The 16,569-nt window shown below is 39.0% G+C and overlaps 1 protein-coding gene across 3 annotated transcripts in view; it reads left to right on the forward strand.

Annotated features, from left to right (window-relative positions):
* The window catches only part of ASXL3 (ASXL transcriptional regulator 3), a 127,424-nt gene extending 111,116 nt beyond the window's left edge, over positions 1–16,308 (forward strand). For all 3 annotated transcript variants that reach the window (XM_052703875.1, XM_052703873.1, XM_052703874.1), the window contains 2 exons: positions 4,205–6,158; positions 9,140–16,308. In XM_052703875.1, coding sequence (XP_052559835.1) covers positions 4,205–6,158; positions 9,140–12,856 — 5,671 coding nt within the window. In that variant the 3' untranslated portion in view covers positions 12,857–16,308. The remainder of the gene's footprint in view (positions 1–4,204; positions 6,159–9,139) is intronic.
* The last annotated feature ends 261 nt before the right edge of the window (positions 16,309–16,569 follow it).

Raw genomic sequence — 16,569 nt, forward strand, 5'->3', positions numbered from 1 at the left:
TTTTTAAAAAGTTAATCTGTCCACCTTTTAAATCAGACTTCAATTTTAAAAAATACATATTAAAAATCTTCATCATTATAAAACAATTAATTAGAAGTTACTATTTTCTTATTTTCATATATGAGTAAATGAAATTTATGAATTACACATAGTAGCCAAAAGAAACATCACATGAGATTTCTTAGTTTTGTTATTAGATGCTTTTTGCTTAAGAAATCTGAGACACTGGAAAACCTGAATATGAGTGGTTGACTTAAAGATAAGGCATTAACTGAAATGTTTCTGCAGTAACAGTGCTACTTCTCAATCCAGTGCTTTGGGATATTGGGAAATGTGGTGAAAACAAGGCAGGAAATGGACAGATACATTTTAATATTTTATTTTTCAGTCCTTTCTAGGTGCTTTCTCGAAGTGTGAATACTACTACACAATGTTATCTTTAAAAATAATGGAGATTCTAAGGTCTTAGCATTGCTTTGTTATTGTCAAGTGCTTCATTTTTTACTTACAAGTTTTGAGACCTTGATTTATTGATTCCTGTAGCATCAGAAAGTATTTATTAGGTTTTTACTAAGGGCTTTTCATTATGTGTATCAAGACAACTCAGTTAACATCTCCTTATGAAGGAAAAGGTTGTGAATGTATTAACAAAGGACCTTCCACAACTAGAAGTTTAGTAAGAGCAAAGCTCTATTTGAAGACTGTTGTGAAGACAAGACACAAATGACTGTCATATGCACAGAGAATGGTACTCTGAATTTTACAGAGCCATCAGTCCTGCTGTGCTAGCTGAATGCTGGACACTGTAATGGTTGGCAGATAATTACTCAGTCTGCAGTAATATGTGTCATTTGGAAGATAAGTTCCTGACATCAGCATTGTTATGCAAAATGTCATATCACACATAATTTCCATTGCTTACTAGAGTGTTGAATGTGTTTCCTCCTGCTCTTTCTCTAACATACATTATTTGACTCTCATCCTTCTTGGTTAATATGTAGGCAGCTTCTACTGCTTTGCTGCTTGGCCTGATGTAATTATTATTCCTATTATTAACTGTCTCTCTGGTAACTTTTCCTGCTGTTTCCCTTGCCTTTTTTTGACTTAGTTATTTTTTTAAAACTTGGTTTGAAGATGATTGGGCTTCATCTATTTTCAGTCATGTTGATTTATCTGAAGTAGCAGATTTTGAAAACTTCCTGAGCAATTTCTCAGATTTGTCATCTGTCTTTCTAACTTGCTTTCCAACCAATCTGCAGTCTTGCTCTGACTTCAGCTAATTTGATCATTAAATATTCCATAACTGATTAAAGTTTCACCTCATACCTAGAGAAGAATCATTAATATATGCAGAGTTTTGGAAAACATTTTTATGTGGCATTCAGTGGCTTTAGAGTGCTTCTTTCATGTAGGCTATGTGCATTATATTTTTTGTGTTTCTCTCTCTGCCCAGGCAGCTGGGCATGAGACTACCAGTTGTAGTTCACTTTCATCAATTTATGTTCATTTTCCATTTTCTCATGTCGTTCATTTTCCTCTCCTGGACTTAATTTAAAACATAGAAACTTCATTCTGCAGTCATTTATCTAGGATCAGCTGATATGTGTTGCCAGAAATTTGTATTCTTCTGGCTTATGCCCCTAGGACTACAAGGGTTATGTTCTATTGTCTCAATATATTATTTCCTTTCCCAGTCTTGAGTGCGATACGTGTCAGGACTGGCACTGTCAGCTCACTAAATCAGAGGTTTCATTTGGGGCAGACTTCTTCTGAATTTTATTGCTGATATAATCCTTCATTAATTTTCTTTAATTTTCTCTAGTACTACTTATCGCAACACTAGAGTATCAGCATTAGTATATTCTTGAGTAGCTGTTTGTGTCTTTTACCATTTGATAACTGTCTGCCTTTATCAATTGAATCCTGTACTTATCAGCACTTTTCACTGATGGCTGTTTACTGCTGTTCTTGTATTTCTCTGCTCTTTTGCAAAGTTTCAATGTCTGTTTCTCTAAGGAGAAAGACAGATCAGCTGTTTATCTTGCAATCTGGGATTGCCTTAAACATCCTGACCTTGAGCCTTCTTCTTTTGAAAGTATTTTTTCCTTCATGGCGATATCTTTTTCAAAATAGTGATATTTGCAGTTCTGCATAAAATTGAAAAACTGATTGATGTGTTCTGCTGACCTTAATCCTACACTCATATTTTTCTACACTTCCTCCTTTTTAATATATTACTTGAGTGTGTATATTTGAGCAGTGCCCATGTGGCAGTTGCATTGACCTTTATTGTGTATTTCATTCCTTTGCTGTTTTTTCATTCCATAAAAACAAATATCATGCAATATCTTCCATGATGTAAGCTAGCCAGAGAAAATATAACAGTGGCTCAGTTTTCTGCAATGCACTATATTTTCCCCTTTATTTTCCTGAGATAACTTTTTCTTATATGCACAAGAAAAGGAATTTATTCACATATACCCAGGTAAACTAAACTTTACTCACCTAAACTTAAAATCTAAGCTTAAACTGTATAGGGAACCTATAGTCTATATACAAGAAATACGTATCTCAGAAATGCATTCAATATGGGGAATGTAAAATAGCTGTTCTGAATTACTCTCTGGAGGATCCTCCCTCAGCACATTGATGGCACAGGGAGACTTTGTGCCTATTAACTGACTAGCAGTAGGCAATATTAATAACAACCTTGGGAGTGCTTTTTTCGTACCATTTCCAGGCTGTGGATTTTCTTCTCTACACCTGTCAGCGTGAATAATGCATCCGATCAGTATTTTTTAAAAACATAATCACAGATTGCATCTTTTTACATACTTTTTCTGTTCTTCCATATACGTGGGCCTTTGTAATCTCTGTTCCCACTGGCTGCCCATTGGTATGTTCTCCTTCTTCCGTATATCTGAGTATCTTTCACGCTCGCTTACTGCCATCTTGTTATTCAGTTACTTTGTTTAAACTGAGAACAGAGATCAAACTCCTCTTGATTAGATTTTAAGATCCTTAAGACCATGACAACTTTTTAAGTCCTCCAACGAAACTTTTGTGTATTTTCTACTGTTGTGGAATCACTCAAGCGCAAAATTTATTTGGAAGATCTCACTAAAGGTGCTTGAAGACCTGCTCTGCTGTCCATAGCAGGAAATAAGGATGTCAAAGACCAAACGTTTTTAAAAATAACCACTTTTTTTTCGCCATTAACTTTTCTTTTGTTTTGATTTTTCTTTCTGTTGAAGCAATAAAAATGTATTAAAACTATGGTTTCAGGAGCAAAGGTAAGTGAATCTTCAGAAGACAAGTATACAAAGGAATGCAGTTTTCTGCATTTCATCCTTGAAAATGAATGCATTCATTATAAATATCTTTTATCTCCTTAGGAATGTTATTGTTAATTACAGTGAAATCAATTGAAGAGCATATACACAGAAATGTTTATTTAGAAATAATTTTTATCCTAAATGAATATTTAGTTTGCTGAAAGAATGGAGCAGAAACACTCAAGCTGTCAGCTGATCGCTTGACTAGTAAAATGAGACTGAAGCAGAATGATTTTGATTTTCATGATAAATGTGAAATGATTGTAGAATTGCAAAACTGAAATGCCTCATTTGTTGTCTTGGTTTTAGCTGCAGCTTTTTCATTTTCACACAGCATTTAAGCCATAGTGCTGGTTGTGTTGACCCTAAATGCAGGTAGAGGAGGAAAAAATGAATTTCCTTTAGAACTGTTACTGACTTATGAAGGCACAGTTATGCATTTCCTCTTCATTGTTGGCAGTGTTAGAATTGCAGTGTTGGGCTGATATTAAAATATATATATATATATATATATATGAGTAGCTGTGAATCTATATAACTCGCATTTTTTTGTGGCTTTTTTTTTTTATATTTTTTTGTTGAAGTACCAATTAGTTAAATAACGAGGAATAGATTATTTATTTTCAAAATATTTAAGTTTTTAACACTACTAAGGCAAGCTGGGTAATTCATTTTCCAAAATATATAAAGCCATATCTACAACTGTACAAATTAGTCAGCCACCACTTAGCCAAACCACTATTTTAAACTGAGTAGTGTGCCCTTTTTTTGTAAATGGAAGACATGAGTGAGAAAGGAGATTCTACTTCTTTACCATATCTTTGATGAAAAAACCTTTTTTAATAAATTTGTTTGTTTGTTTGTTTCAGATTGGGAATGTCAAGAGGGGAATCTTTGAAACTCACTACAGTGCAGAACAACAATGAAGATGACAGCAATTCTTTGTGTGGATCTTCTGGCACACCTGGTCCTTCTAAGCAAGCAACCTTTGAGGAACGTGAACAAAAAGACACTAAAACTCCAGCACTACCAGAAAAAGATAATGGTCCATCTCTTTGTGATATGGAGCAGGTTCCTGTCAAGAATCTTGTGGCAGAGACAGAGGATATACTGATACCTGAGGAATCAATAATTCAGGAGGAGATTGCTGAAGAGGTTGAGACTAGTATTTGCGAATGCCAGGAGGAGAACTATAAAACAGAACAGGAGTTTTCTGAGGAGTCAGAAAGTCCATCTGGAACAAATGAAGAAACAGAGGCAGTGCAGCTTCCAGACAACGCTGAGTCCTGTGTCATGATGAATGATGTAACTGATACTGCATCTCACATTGAAATGAAAGTGGAGTTGAAGTCAGAATGCCCTCAGGAGGAGATGTCTGTTGTGATAGATCAGCTGGAGGATTGTGTATCACCAGCACGATCAGCTTCATCCACAAATTCTGTCAGTGATACAGTAGAGAAGGATTCTGATTCTGCAAAAGAGCTAATTGCTTCAGAAATGCAAAATGCTGCTCTGGAGGGTTCTTTGTTCACTGGTGGGGGCATTGCAGTGGATATGGAGCTTCAAAGTGACCCTGAGGAACAGTCATCTGAGAATGCTTGTATTTCTGAGACTTCCTTTTCCTCTGGAAGTCCAGAAGGACCGTGTGTTTGTATTACATCTCCTGGAGGAGATACTCAGTCAACTTCAGAGGAACCCTGTACCCCAGCATCTCTTGAAACAGCTTGTTCATCTGAAGTGTCCAGTACTGAAAACACTGATGGTGATATTCAGCAAAAGGCCACTGATGAGAACTTGCATACACCTTTAATGTCAGAAATCTCTCCAATGTCCACCTCACCTGTAACCTCAGAAGCATCTCTGATGTCAAATTTACCTTTAACATTAGAGGCGTCACCAGTTTCTAATTTACCTTTAACATCAGAAACATCTCCAATGTCTGATTTACCTATAACATCAGAAACATCTTCAGTATCTTCTGTCCTTCTGACTTCTGAAACATCTGTGGCAAATAGTTTGCCTCTTCCATCAGAAACATCTCCCATTTCAAATTCCCCAAGCAACGAAAGACTTATTTTGCAACAAAGGAAATCACCATGTGTGTCAGAAGAGTCACTCCCTACTTTAAAAGAAGAAACCACCATTCCTAAGGTGGTTCAAGAAGAGAATCTTGTTGTTCAACCAAAGCAACTTCAGAGTGCACCTGAAAATTTGAAAGTGGGTCCACTAACAATTATACCTGATACTTCAGCACTGGAAGAGCCCCAAAACAAAAACCTTTGTCATCAGCCATGTAAGTCACATTCTGAAATTGAGAAATCCTACATTGCTTCCATCCCAGAACACTCCTCCCCTCCAGAGGTGATCAAAATTAAAAATCACAGTATTCAGCAACGAGGTGACAAGAAGGGCACTCTCTTGCCTTCAGAGGTAGCTGTCTTACCAGAAGGATCAACAGGCAAAAATATTGAACTCTTTCCATCAAAGCAACATGAAAAGCTATATACCTCATCTCTAGATAAATCTTCATTCTCCGAAGTGTGCAGAAGTAAGTCTCATAAGCTAACAGGCGGTGCCCAAAGCCGCCTAGAGAGTTCGCATTCCTCCAAATCATTAGAAACCACAAAATCACCTGAAGTGAGGAATGAAAGTAGAGACCCAGAGATCCCAAAGAGGAAAACAGCAGAACAGCACAGTTTTGGAATCTGCAAAGAGAAGAGAGCTAGGATAGATGATGATCAGCCTAATCGTAGTGCTTCATCAACAAGTCCATCTGATAAAGATCAGCCACTCAGAGAAGAACCCCGAGTTCCACCCCTTAAGGTAAAGTAATGAAAACCATGCTGACTAAGAAACTGGAGGTTTACTGTTTCCCTTCTGCTGACTGCCTGCAGACCCAAAGCATAGTGAAGGATATTTGAAGGAGGGAAGATTTAGGTTGGATGTTAGGGGGAAGTTCTTCACAAGGAGAGTAGTTAGGCCCTGGAACGGGCTGCCCAGGGAGGTTGTGGATGCCCCGTCCTTGGACGTGTTCAAGGCCAGGTTGGACGGGGTCCTGGGCAACCTGATCTGAATGTGTATGTTTGGTGGCCCTGCCAGGCAGGGGGGTTGGAACTACATGATCCTTGAGGTCCCTTCCAACCCGGGTGATTCTGTGTGATTCTGTGAATTTTTGTACGGGTGTGAAAGACCTAAGTGACCTAGGTGCCAACCTCTTTGCTTTACTATCCTTACCATGCCAAATTATATCTGATTTAAATATACCTGTAGTTGTTCAGCCAGGGTCTTTGCTACAGAGCGCCTCTGTGTGAGACTAAATTTCCAGAATCTTTGGCTTAATCTGATTAAAGAGCTTCCATGTCATTTATTCAGTGCTGCTTGTCTTTCTTTCTAATTGCCAACTATATTGTCCATTTGTTCTCCCACAGATGAGTTCTCCAGGAAACGTGAATAATAAACCATAGGTATTACTGAGAAAAACAATCTGTGCCTTAATCTATCAAGAGAACCTAAAGTCAGAGTAGTTGGAGATCCCATTGCAAGTCCAGGGCTTGGGGTAGGCTGAAGTATAAGATTTCTAATTTTGTAGTGAAAACCACAGGGCTTGCCATCAGGAGGAAGTGTCTTCGATGTATGTATAAATTGATGTATGTATAAATATCTGTTGAAGGCAAAGCAAAAGATAAAAAGGGTACTCTAACTAAGCTCTTTTAAAGGTGTCCTTCTGCTATGTAAGAACATCTATTCCACTTGAGAAGCATTTTTTTCTAACAAAGGGATTTCTTGATTTAGTTATATATAGTCCCAGTGTTTTGACCTTTTTAGTTTTCTACATGATGGCATCACCCAAATTTCAGATCCAATTTGCTGAACTTAAGCCACTGACTTTGCAATACTAGTTCCCGATTATTCAGAAATGCCCTTTTCTGCATTTATTTTTAACTGCTGCAATCACTGAAAATGGTTAATATGTCCAGGAGGGCAAATAGGCTAACTGTTTTAATCACTAGTTCGGCAGCTTATTTCAACTAATTTATTTTTATGAGCAGTGATGCAATTGGAAGTTAGCCTGTTCTGAGTTTTACTGATATTCTTTCGTATTTGGAAAGTCTTTATCTAGCCTAATAAATTCTATTAATTCTCTATAGCCAAAGGAATGTAGATCACTAGGGAAGAAAAAAAGTCATGGCTATAATTGTAAAAATAATCAAGCACTTAGAGCTTTAGCAGTTCTGGTGATTCAAAGTGGGAAACGGGGAAAAAAGGACACTGAGAAAGAAAGCAAAATGTTTTTAAGTTGTTGTGAGCTTGCAGTACTCTTTAAAACTTGTTAATATAAATTTTAATTGATCTGTTCAACAACAGAGGAACAAACCTGATGATGAAAGGTGTTAGTTACAAATAATAACCCTATTTCTTATGTAATATGCCAAAGAGGGGTAAACAAAGTCAGAATTCACCTTCCGATGAGTGTTCAGTGGCATTAACTGCTAGGAAGAGTGAAATATTCCAGTCCTCTGTGTGAGTCCATCAGCTGGGCTGTCTGAAGACCGTCAGTCTTGCACAGTCATATCAAACAAGACCTGATGGCTCCAAGCAGTGAATGAGGATATTAAAACTTGGCAGGCATTTCCAAAAATAACTGAACGATCATTTCAAGATGGTTTTTTTTGTGGAAAAACTATTTGCTTTTGGGTTATCTCACCAACAAACCACTTTGCTTGTTATTGAAAGAGAGGAAAGAACCTCCTTTCTCCTAAATCTGATAAGACTTTCACTTGCTGTCATACCTTATGGCTACTTTTGTTAGAAATAATACTATGTAGGTTTTTTTTCCAGCTCCTTTCAGGAAAGAAGTGATCACACTAAACACTAAATCCTATTACTGTGGACAGTCAGTAAATCTATGCCCTTTTTAAAAAAATGAAATGTTCTCTTGCCAGGCTTTGGGCATTCTAAAAGAGCATACAAGTTACAAAGTGATTCCAGGACTTCTAATCTCTAACCCTGAAAGCGGGTGTGCCTAATTAGAAAACATACAAATAATCATAGTGATTCTAGAGATTATTACTTTGCTTAAAGGTTTTGGTATTTAATGTCTTGTTTGCACTTTTAATATTTGAAGGTTTGAGATTTTCGTTTTTGAAATGCAGTAGTGTAGGAGGTATTCCAGGGATGTACTAAAGTGAGTTTCTTAAAATTCTAGTTGAGGATGAGAAAGATGTATCCTTGGTGATTCACTTCTTTTATAGTACTCTAAAGTGCTCTGTGATATAATGTGAAAAACAAGCTCAGTGGTTGTACTGGTGCTACTTCTACATCCTGTCTAGAGGCAAGATTTGTTGCCTGGTATGTAAGGGGAATACAGGCTGTTCCTGATGGCTTAGTCACTGGAGGCTAAGGAGCAAAAGCACTGCACTGTTGTTATTTTTTCATGTGTTTGTAGCAAATGCTTAGTACTTTCCCAGTATTATTGCACTAGGCCTGTTCATCTTCTCAGTTAGACGCAGATAGAACAGAACTGATAAACTGTGTCAGATAAGCATCATGTAGTCCTCCAGTTCAGTCTTTCTTCCTGTCAAGAAAGCAGCATGAGTAGGCTAAAACAGGTGTAAGTTTGTGCTGCTGGACAACGGGAAAATAATGCAGTGCAAACATCATTACTTTCTAACATTTTTCTGTCCAGTGGCTCTGAACAGTAATTCCCTTCATCACCTTGTTCTGACCCTTGTAAGAGACAACAAGTGACGCTAACTAAAGTCGTTGATCTGATTCAATTTATTGTTTTTCTTTTCTTCCTTTAGATTCAACTTTCAAAAATTGGACCACCTTTTATCATCAAGAGCCAACCTGTTTCAAAACCAGAACCTCGAGTTTCCCCAAGTACATCGGTCAGCAGTGGAAGGAACACTGGGGCTAGAACTCTTGCAGATATCAAAGCAAGAGCTCAGCAAGCACGAGCCCAAAGAGAAGCAGCAGCTGCAGCAGCTGTGGCCGCAGCTGCAAGCATTGTCTCTGGAGCAATGGGGACTCCATGCGAAGGTGGGAAGACAAGAACGCTGGCACACATCAAGGAACAAACAAAGGCCAAGCTATTTGCAAAGCATCAAGCCAGAGCTCATTTACTCCAGACTAATAAAGAATCAAAGTCACAGTTCAACTCAAAGGAAAGTACCTCATCTCTAGAAGTATCAGCGTCTACTGATACAAAGATTGAAGGTTCTACTGGTGTCATTATAGTTAATCCTAACTGCAGGTCCCCTAGCAACAAATCTGCTCATCACCGTGAGACTACCACTTTATTACAGCAGTCACTTAACACAGCTACATTACCAGAAACTGCTATTGAGATACCGGTGCACAGTTCTGATGAGAATATACCTATGCCACAATTGTGTGAGAAAATTATTTCATCTACCTCTACTGAAAGTAACAGTGTGAACAGTGTGCCAGTGCTTTATAATAAAAGTTCAGTCTCTGTGTCTGTTTGCAGCACTGCTATGTCTGGAGCAATTAAAGAACTTTCTTTTGCAAGTTCTGTTGATAAATCCTCTGTTTTAATGTCTATTGACAGTGTGAACACAGCAGTTTCAGCTTGTAATATGAAAATGCTGAAATCCATCCAAGGGGCTGATACTCCATGCATAGCCGTTGGACCAAAATGTATTGATAACAGTAATGTACCGGTCTCCATAGACAGTACAGTTTTATCAAATGCCGTCGATGATAAAAGGTTGCCAATACCAAGTAGCAATGCAAATAATGCAGTCTCCGGTCATTATGCCGCTGTGCCAGCTTCATCCATTGCAAATAACTTGCCAAATCATCTCTCTGGTAGTTCTGTGTTGATTCCCCCAGTGGGGACTACCACCAGATTTTCTTCTGATAAGATAGCCATAACAGGGTGTAACGAGCAAAGCGCTGTTTCCATCCACACTACCGTCAGGTCAGCTTTAAGTTGCGGTGAGGCTGTTGCAGTAGCAGATTCTATCTCAAGGCCACCCATTTCAATGTTTACTGGTAACATGGTGACAATAAGCTCCTACGATAATGCTACTAAATTAAATGCTGATCTCTTAGACAAAAGTTCTGGAGCACGAAACCGAATGGATCTCTCGGGTAAATCTCAGCCAGTGAGCTATACACAAACTGCCATGAATAGATCTATACCTTGCAAAGTCATTGTTGACCACACTACAAATTTGAATTCCAGTCTGTCGCTTTCTTCTTCAATTGAAAATGCAGAGAACAGCACTGACCTGCAGAGCAGACCTGTGCGGACAGAAGCTGCCTTACAAAGTATAGCCTGTTCTCAGGTGTCTGTAATAAGCAGGCCTGAAGTAGTCTCTAATGAAAGCCTTGAGCACAGTTCCAGCTTTATCAACATTACAGCAAAGCAAGACAGCAAGAACTTGCAGGCAGGTTGTTCAAGTCTTCGAGAAGTGCCACTTGCTCCCCAGGATAAATTAATTGAGGTGGTTACTCCCAGCCAAGGTTTTTCTGAGCAGTTAAGAGGTCCTTCAGCATTTAAAAATGAAGCAGATGCTGCCTGTGTCAGTCAGTATAGCACTAACAATAGAATTTGTTGGCATGATGAAGAGGCAATGAGCACAGACCAGCCGGTGGTCAGCCATCTTAATGCCAGTAAGCATAAGGAATATGCAGAACAAAACTGCTTAAAAAGTGTCAAAACTGAACCTTCCAGTTACACGCAAATGTCAGAGCTGCAGTCCAGGAATCTTTTGACAAGCCTTGCTGTTCCTGTTAAATCTGAAACTAACGAGTCTGACAAGTGCTTCAGGATGGACACAGAGGATTTCACAGGCCCTGAAATGGCCGCCCAACCCACAGAAATAGCCCCAAGCGCTCAGCCAGCACAGGCCGCCAAGGCACCCATTGCGGATTCCATGGATGACTCCCTGTCCCTGACAACAGAAACCCTCAAAAGAGTTACAAGTGCTGGGGGCTCAAGCTGTCGCCTCTCATCAGTGGAGGCCAACAATCCTTTAGTGACACAATTACTGCAAGGCAATCTGCCTTTAGAGAAAGTGCTGCCGCAGCCCAGATCAGGAGCCAAACTAGAAATTAGCAGGCTTCCCTTGCCTTTGCAAACTACCTCAGTATGTAAAACAGCGGTGTCCGACAGAAATATTGGTGAGCATCCTTCCAGTTCTCCTAACCCAGATGGTAAAGGATTTACAGCAGGCAGCATAGCCCCGCTACAAATCAGAAAGCGTGAAAACCATCCGAAAAAGAGGATGGCCAGGACTATAGGGGAACATGCTCAAATTAAATGCGAGCCTGGGAAGGTGTCAATGGACAGCGATGTTAAAGCAACTCCTTGTGTAATTAGTTCCAGCATGAACCAGCTAGGGCATGGGCAGCCATTTAAACAAGAGTGGCTGAACAAACATGCAGTTCAGAGCCGCATCGCTCACAGCCCAGAGATCAAGCAGCAGAAGAGGCCATTGCCTTCGTGCAGTTTCCAGCAGAGCTTATTTCACATTGATAAAAACGGCAGCTTTCATGCGGAAGCTAGTACCTCACATAGACAGCATTTTTACCAAATGTCCATGGCTGCGAGAGGCCCAATTCCCACGGCATCTTTGTTGCAAGCTACATCAAAAGGCCCACCTGGCTGCAATGCGTTTGCTTTTAGCAGACACCTGGAACAGAAGAGCTTGGGAGATGGGAATATTTCTACAGCAGCGCACCAGCTGAGGCTAGGAAGTGTCTTTTCCCCTAGTATTCAGATTAAGGAAGGTGATGACATTGCCAGTGCCTCTCAGACGCTCCAGAGTAAAACCTTAGTGCATCCTCCCCCTCCACCACCACCCCTGCCCCCACTTCCCCCTTCTCACCCAAATGTAGATGTCCCCTCTGATCAAAAACAACCGACAGTTACTATGGAAACCACAAAAAGACTTAGTTGGCCTCAGCCAGCAAGCATCTGTAGCAATATAAAATCTGAACCTGTTTCTTTTGAGGAAGGTTTAAGCAGCAGCTGTGAACTGGGCATGAAACAAGCTTCCTATGATCAGAACGAAGTGAAAGAACAGTTAAAAGCATTTGCATTAAAGAATGCAGATTTCTCTTCCTATTTACTCACTGAGCCACAGAAGCCTTTTACCCAACTTGCTGCTCCAAAAATACAGACGCAGCACCCGCAGCCACAGCAGCAGCAGCAGCAGCAGCAGCAGCAGCAGCAGCAGCAGCAGCAGCTCTGTGGAAGTTATCCAACAATACACTTCGGTAGCACAAGCTTCAAAAGGGCAGCATCTGCAATTGAGAAATCGATTGGGATGTTAGGAAGTGGCTCGAACACTGCCATGGGCCTGTCTAACCAGAACGTGCAGATGCCGGTTCAGAAATTTTCTGACAGTAGCAATGCCGATGAACTGGAACTGAAATGCTCTTGCAGGCTGAAAGCCATGATCGTGTGCAAAGGCTGTGGCGCCTTCTGTCATGATGACTGCATAGGGCCTTCCAAACTGTGTGTAGCTTGCCTGGTTGTACGGTAGAGACTGGGTCAAAGATGCAGTATCCCTTGTCAACGCGGGAGAATAGGGCAGAGGAATGGAGGGATGGAACAGTTTAGGCCATTAACAGTTTGCAATTAGTTGTTTGGCTGTTTATTTTTGTTATTTTTTTCCCCCTCTTGGTGCTTTCAGAATTCAATTATTCTGGCCTAAGTGCCATTTGCAGGAAAGAAGAGGAAACCTGTAGGACTAGTTTAAAAAAAACTGAGAGCTTTGCCACCAAAGCTTCTATGAGCATTCATGCTATGTTATGAAAAGATTAAAAAAAAAAAAAAAAAAAGGCGTTATTGCATGGCATTCCTAGCTCCTATTTATTTGCACAAAGTGCAGCACATTTCCCCCCACTTTTTTGATTGTTGATAGAAGCTACCGGTTAAAGATCAGTGGAAAATTAACTCTACGAGAAATGGAGTACTATGCAGAACTGCACACTGCATGCCAACTGCCTATCATGTGGGCAGGGTGTGCACATTGGTCATGGTAGCCTCTCAGTTACTTTGCAGTTTTTCTGCTAATTGAATTGTTTTTTTAAAACTTGTACTGTCTAGACCTAAAATATAGTCACCTCACTTAGCAAAAAATGAGGAATTTAGATCATTAGAAGAGTTTCCTCACGTGCCTGCTGGAGATTATGAAACTGAAATCTTACTTATCATCTCTTCTCCTTGATTCCTTGGGAAAGACTCGTATTAGTGATGGGTTAGTGAGACCAGCACTGGAATCACGTTGCCTTCAGTAGAGTCTTGAGAAAGTAACTTTTCTACTGGGAATTAGAAGCCTCTTTTCCTGTTTCCTCAAATATTCTTTGTATTTGTCTCTCTAATCTGTCCACTTGGTTCGTCAGCCCCAAATGTATATAGGGTCAGACGTATGTAATAGGTTCTGGATATTTTAGCCGTCCTGTGGTCTAAAATCAATGCATTTTTATGATGAATTAATAAGGAAATATTCTAATTGTGTATTGATTGAATACTAGATTATCTGTTATTTTTCCTTTTATGTGAGTTACTCAAAATAACATCTGAATTTTGTCACTTAAAATCATTCTTAAGCACTACTTTTTCTTCTTTTTTTTTTTCCCCCCCGAAAGAAATGTAGACCTCTTACTCTACATTTTAGAAATTTGAAAGCGAAAAGGCATTTTTTAAAGGGATACTGCATCTTTAAAGTGATCTTCAGTATTTATCCAGTACTGTATTTAAATTTAGGACTATAGTTGCATTCCATATGTGTGAGCCACCATTACAGCAGATAAGAGAAACAATAATTTGGGGGCCCTATACACCTAAAAGGAAAATATTATAAAGGGATAAAGCACGTGCAGTTGCTGGGGAGATGAAAATTCCTGTTTTTTTTTTAACTCCCACTTCAAGAACACAGAATGTAGAGTGCAAATCATCCATCTGTTAATACATGATTGGGTCTGCCCAAATGTAAGCATCAGAGAGAAATGTTATTTTTACCATTACAGTAGCACCTCATTAATCAAAAGGCCTTCCAATCTGCTCAAGAAAACTGGTTTTCTTTTCACAGTTCTCAGAGCAATGTAATAAGAGTGTAATAAGTGTGCATCAGGTGTAATACTGTTTAGATCTCAGCATTACTTAAGTATATAATGCTGCAGTTACTGTGGCATTCTGAAATATTGTGAATTAATATTAATGTGAATGAATTTAGGAAATTAATGATTTTAGGAAACAGCATACTACATTTTACACAGTACTTTTTAAATTCAATCTGTGTTTACACACTTACTAGTAAGCTGTAACGGGTCTCCGTGACGCTGGTATTAGTGAGGTCCTACTGAATGGAGGAATCACATTTATTTCCTTGTGGGACCATTTTTGGAAACATGATAAATGCCGTTTGTTGTCTTAACATTGAGCTGGAATATCTACAACATACATTCCTGTCATAGGAAGCTCTATGGTGCACCTTGATGTTCTCTTTTATTGTAATTAGCAACATATCAATATTATTTTTGACACTGTGTGATACAAAGGCCATTTATAATTACACTAACAAATTTGTTGCTGATACAATAATATATTTTTTCTGTACAAAAGTGCTCCTTAATATGAAATGAGAGTTAAGAAACGGCTTCTCAGCACTTTCACGTCTCCTCGTAAGACAATATGCCAGCCAAGCAAAAACCTAGAAGTAATCTGTGAAAATTTGCACTCAGTGGTATGCTGCTGGAAAAATAGCGACTGGAAAATACTCATGGGTAAGCATGAGTGTAGTCAGTTCATGCATATCAAGTTCATATTTGAGGAGCCTTTGTATTGGAATTGTATTGCATTGTATTTATACTTGGTATAGGTAGGATGCTTCTATTTAAAATGAAGAGAGCGACCAGTCTTAGACTTCTTATAACCTGTGTTTATATTAGCCTGCTGGGAATCCTTATTTCTAGCTCAGGTTTTCCTGTCCACAGCACATAAGTCAATATTTGTTTGTACTTGCATCTTGAAATACTTCTTGTATTGACTAACATCATACAGAAATAAATTCCAGCCACAAAAATAGTTTTACTTTGTTCAAAGGATAAGAGTGTGACTAATGTGGTAGGTAACTCATTCATGTCAGATTGACATATTTGTATCGGGATTGCAACTTGCATGTGTGAGGTCATGATAAAATGTTATTTAAAGTGGCATTAGACTAAATGGTGCTATGTTGTGTTACACCACTGACCAAACTCTTCCATAGTGCAGTTCCATTTCTTTCATTCACGAGTCACTGAAATTGCACCAGGAATAAATTTGACCAATTAGTTAACAACAGTTGTGAAGTGTTGTTACAGAAAATAGTTTTAGGTTATTGAAATATTCAAAAGCAACTGCAGTGATATGGGAACCCACTTAGTAGGACTGAAAATCTTTCTTGCATTCTCATATCACACAAATGCTTGGGGAAGAGTGACCTATGGTCCTAAAGCAGAACACAATCACCTTTAGAAGTTAATTTTGAATGACTCCTTTTCTTTTGGGCTTCACACCCAATGTCATTCTGTTTTCTTATGACTGTGCAGTTTGCACCATTGGGTGTTAATAGTTTATGCACTGAAAAGTGGTGAAAGAATTGCTTGGGAACACACTGCTCTGTGTTTGTGTGTACATATGTGTTCCAATGTCCAGCACATATTATTTACTTCTTTTTTTTTTTTGTAAATCTCCAAATCTGTTCCCCTCTCCTAACTCCCACTCCTACCCCTGAAGCAGCACTTTTGGGTGAAAGGGAGAAACACTCCTTTTTTCTTTCCTCCCTCTTTGTTTTTGTTAATTGCATACCTGCGAGTTATGCAGGTAACATTAGGGCATTTGCAGTGTGTGTATTTGCGTGTTCCTGTTCTGAACTAGTTTTCCAAGAAGAAATTCCCTTTGAAATAACATAAAAAAGAAAAAAAGGAAAAAAAAAAAAAAAAAAGGAAATGGTAAACTGGATGCTCCCTGTTTGCGTTTTATTTACCTGCTGAGGTCTAGTACATGAAACAATGTTTAAAAGACAAAAATCAAGGTTGAGCCATAAAGCAAAAGGTGTATTCTCTGTACTATAGACTTTCTTCTTGAGGGCGGTGCATGTTGTCAGGGTAAGCTATGGAACGTGCAGATGGTTTTTCAGGGCCCTGCAATTCCTTGCCCGGCTTTTAAGCTGGTGCATATGGTGCTTTATAATGCAATTTCTGAAGTAAA

Source organism: Tympanuchus pallidicinctus, unplaced genomic scaffold (genome assembly GCF_026119805.1).
Source record: "Tympanuchus pallidicinctus isolate F22 unplaced genomic scaffold, pur_lepc_1.0 scaffold5, whole genome shotgun sequence".
NCBI classification, from domain to species: domain Eukaryota; kingdom Metazoa; phylum Chordata; class Aves; order Galliformes; family Phasianidae; genus Tympanuchus; species Tympanuchus pallidicinctus.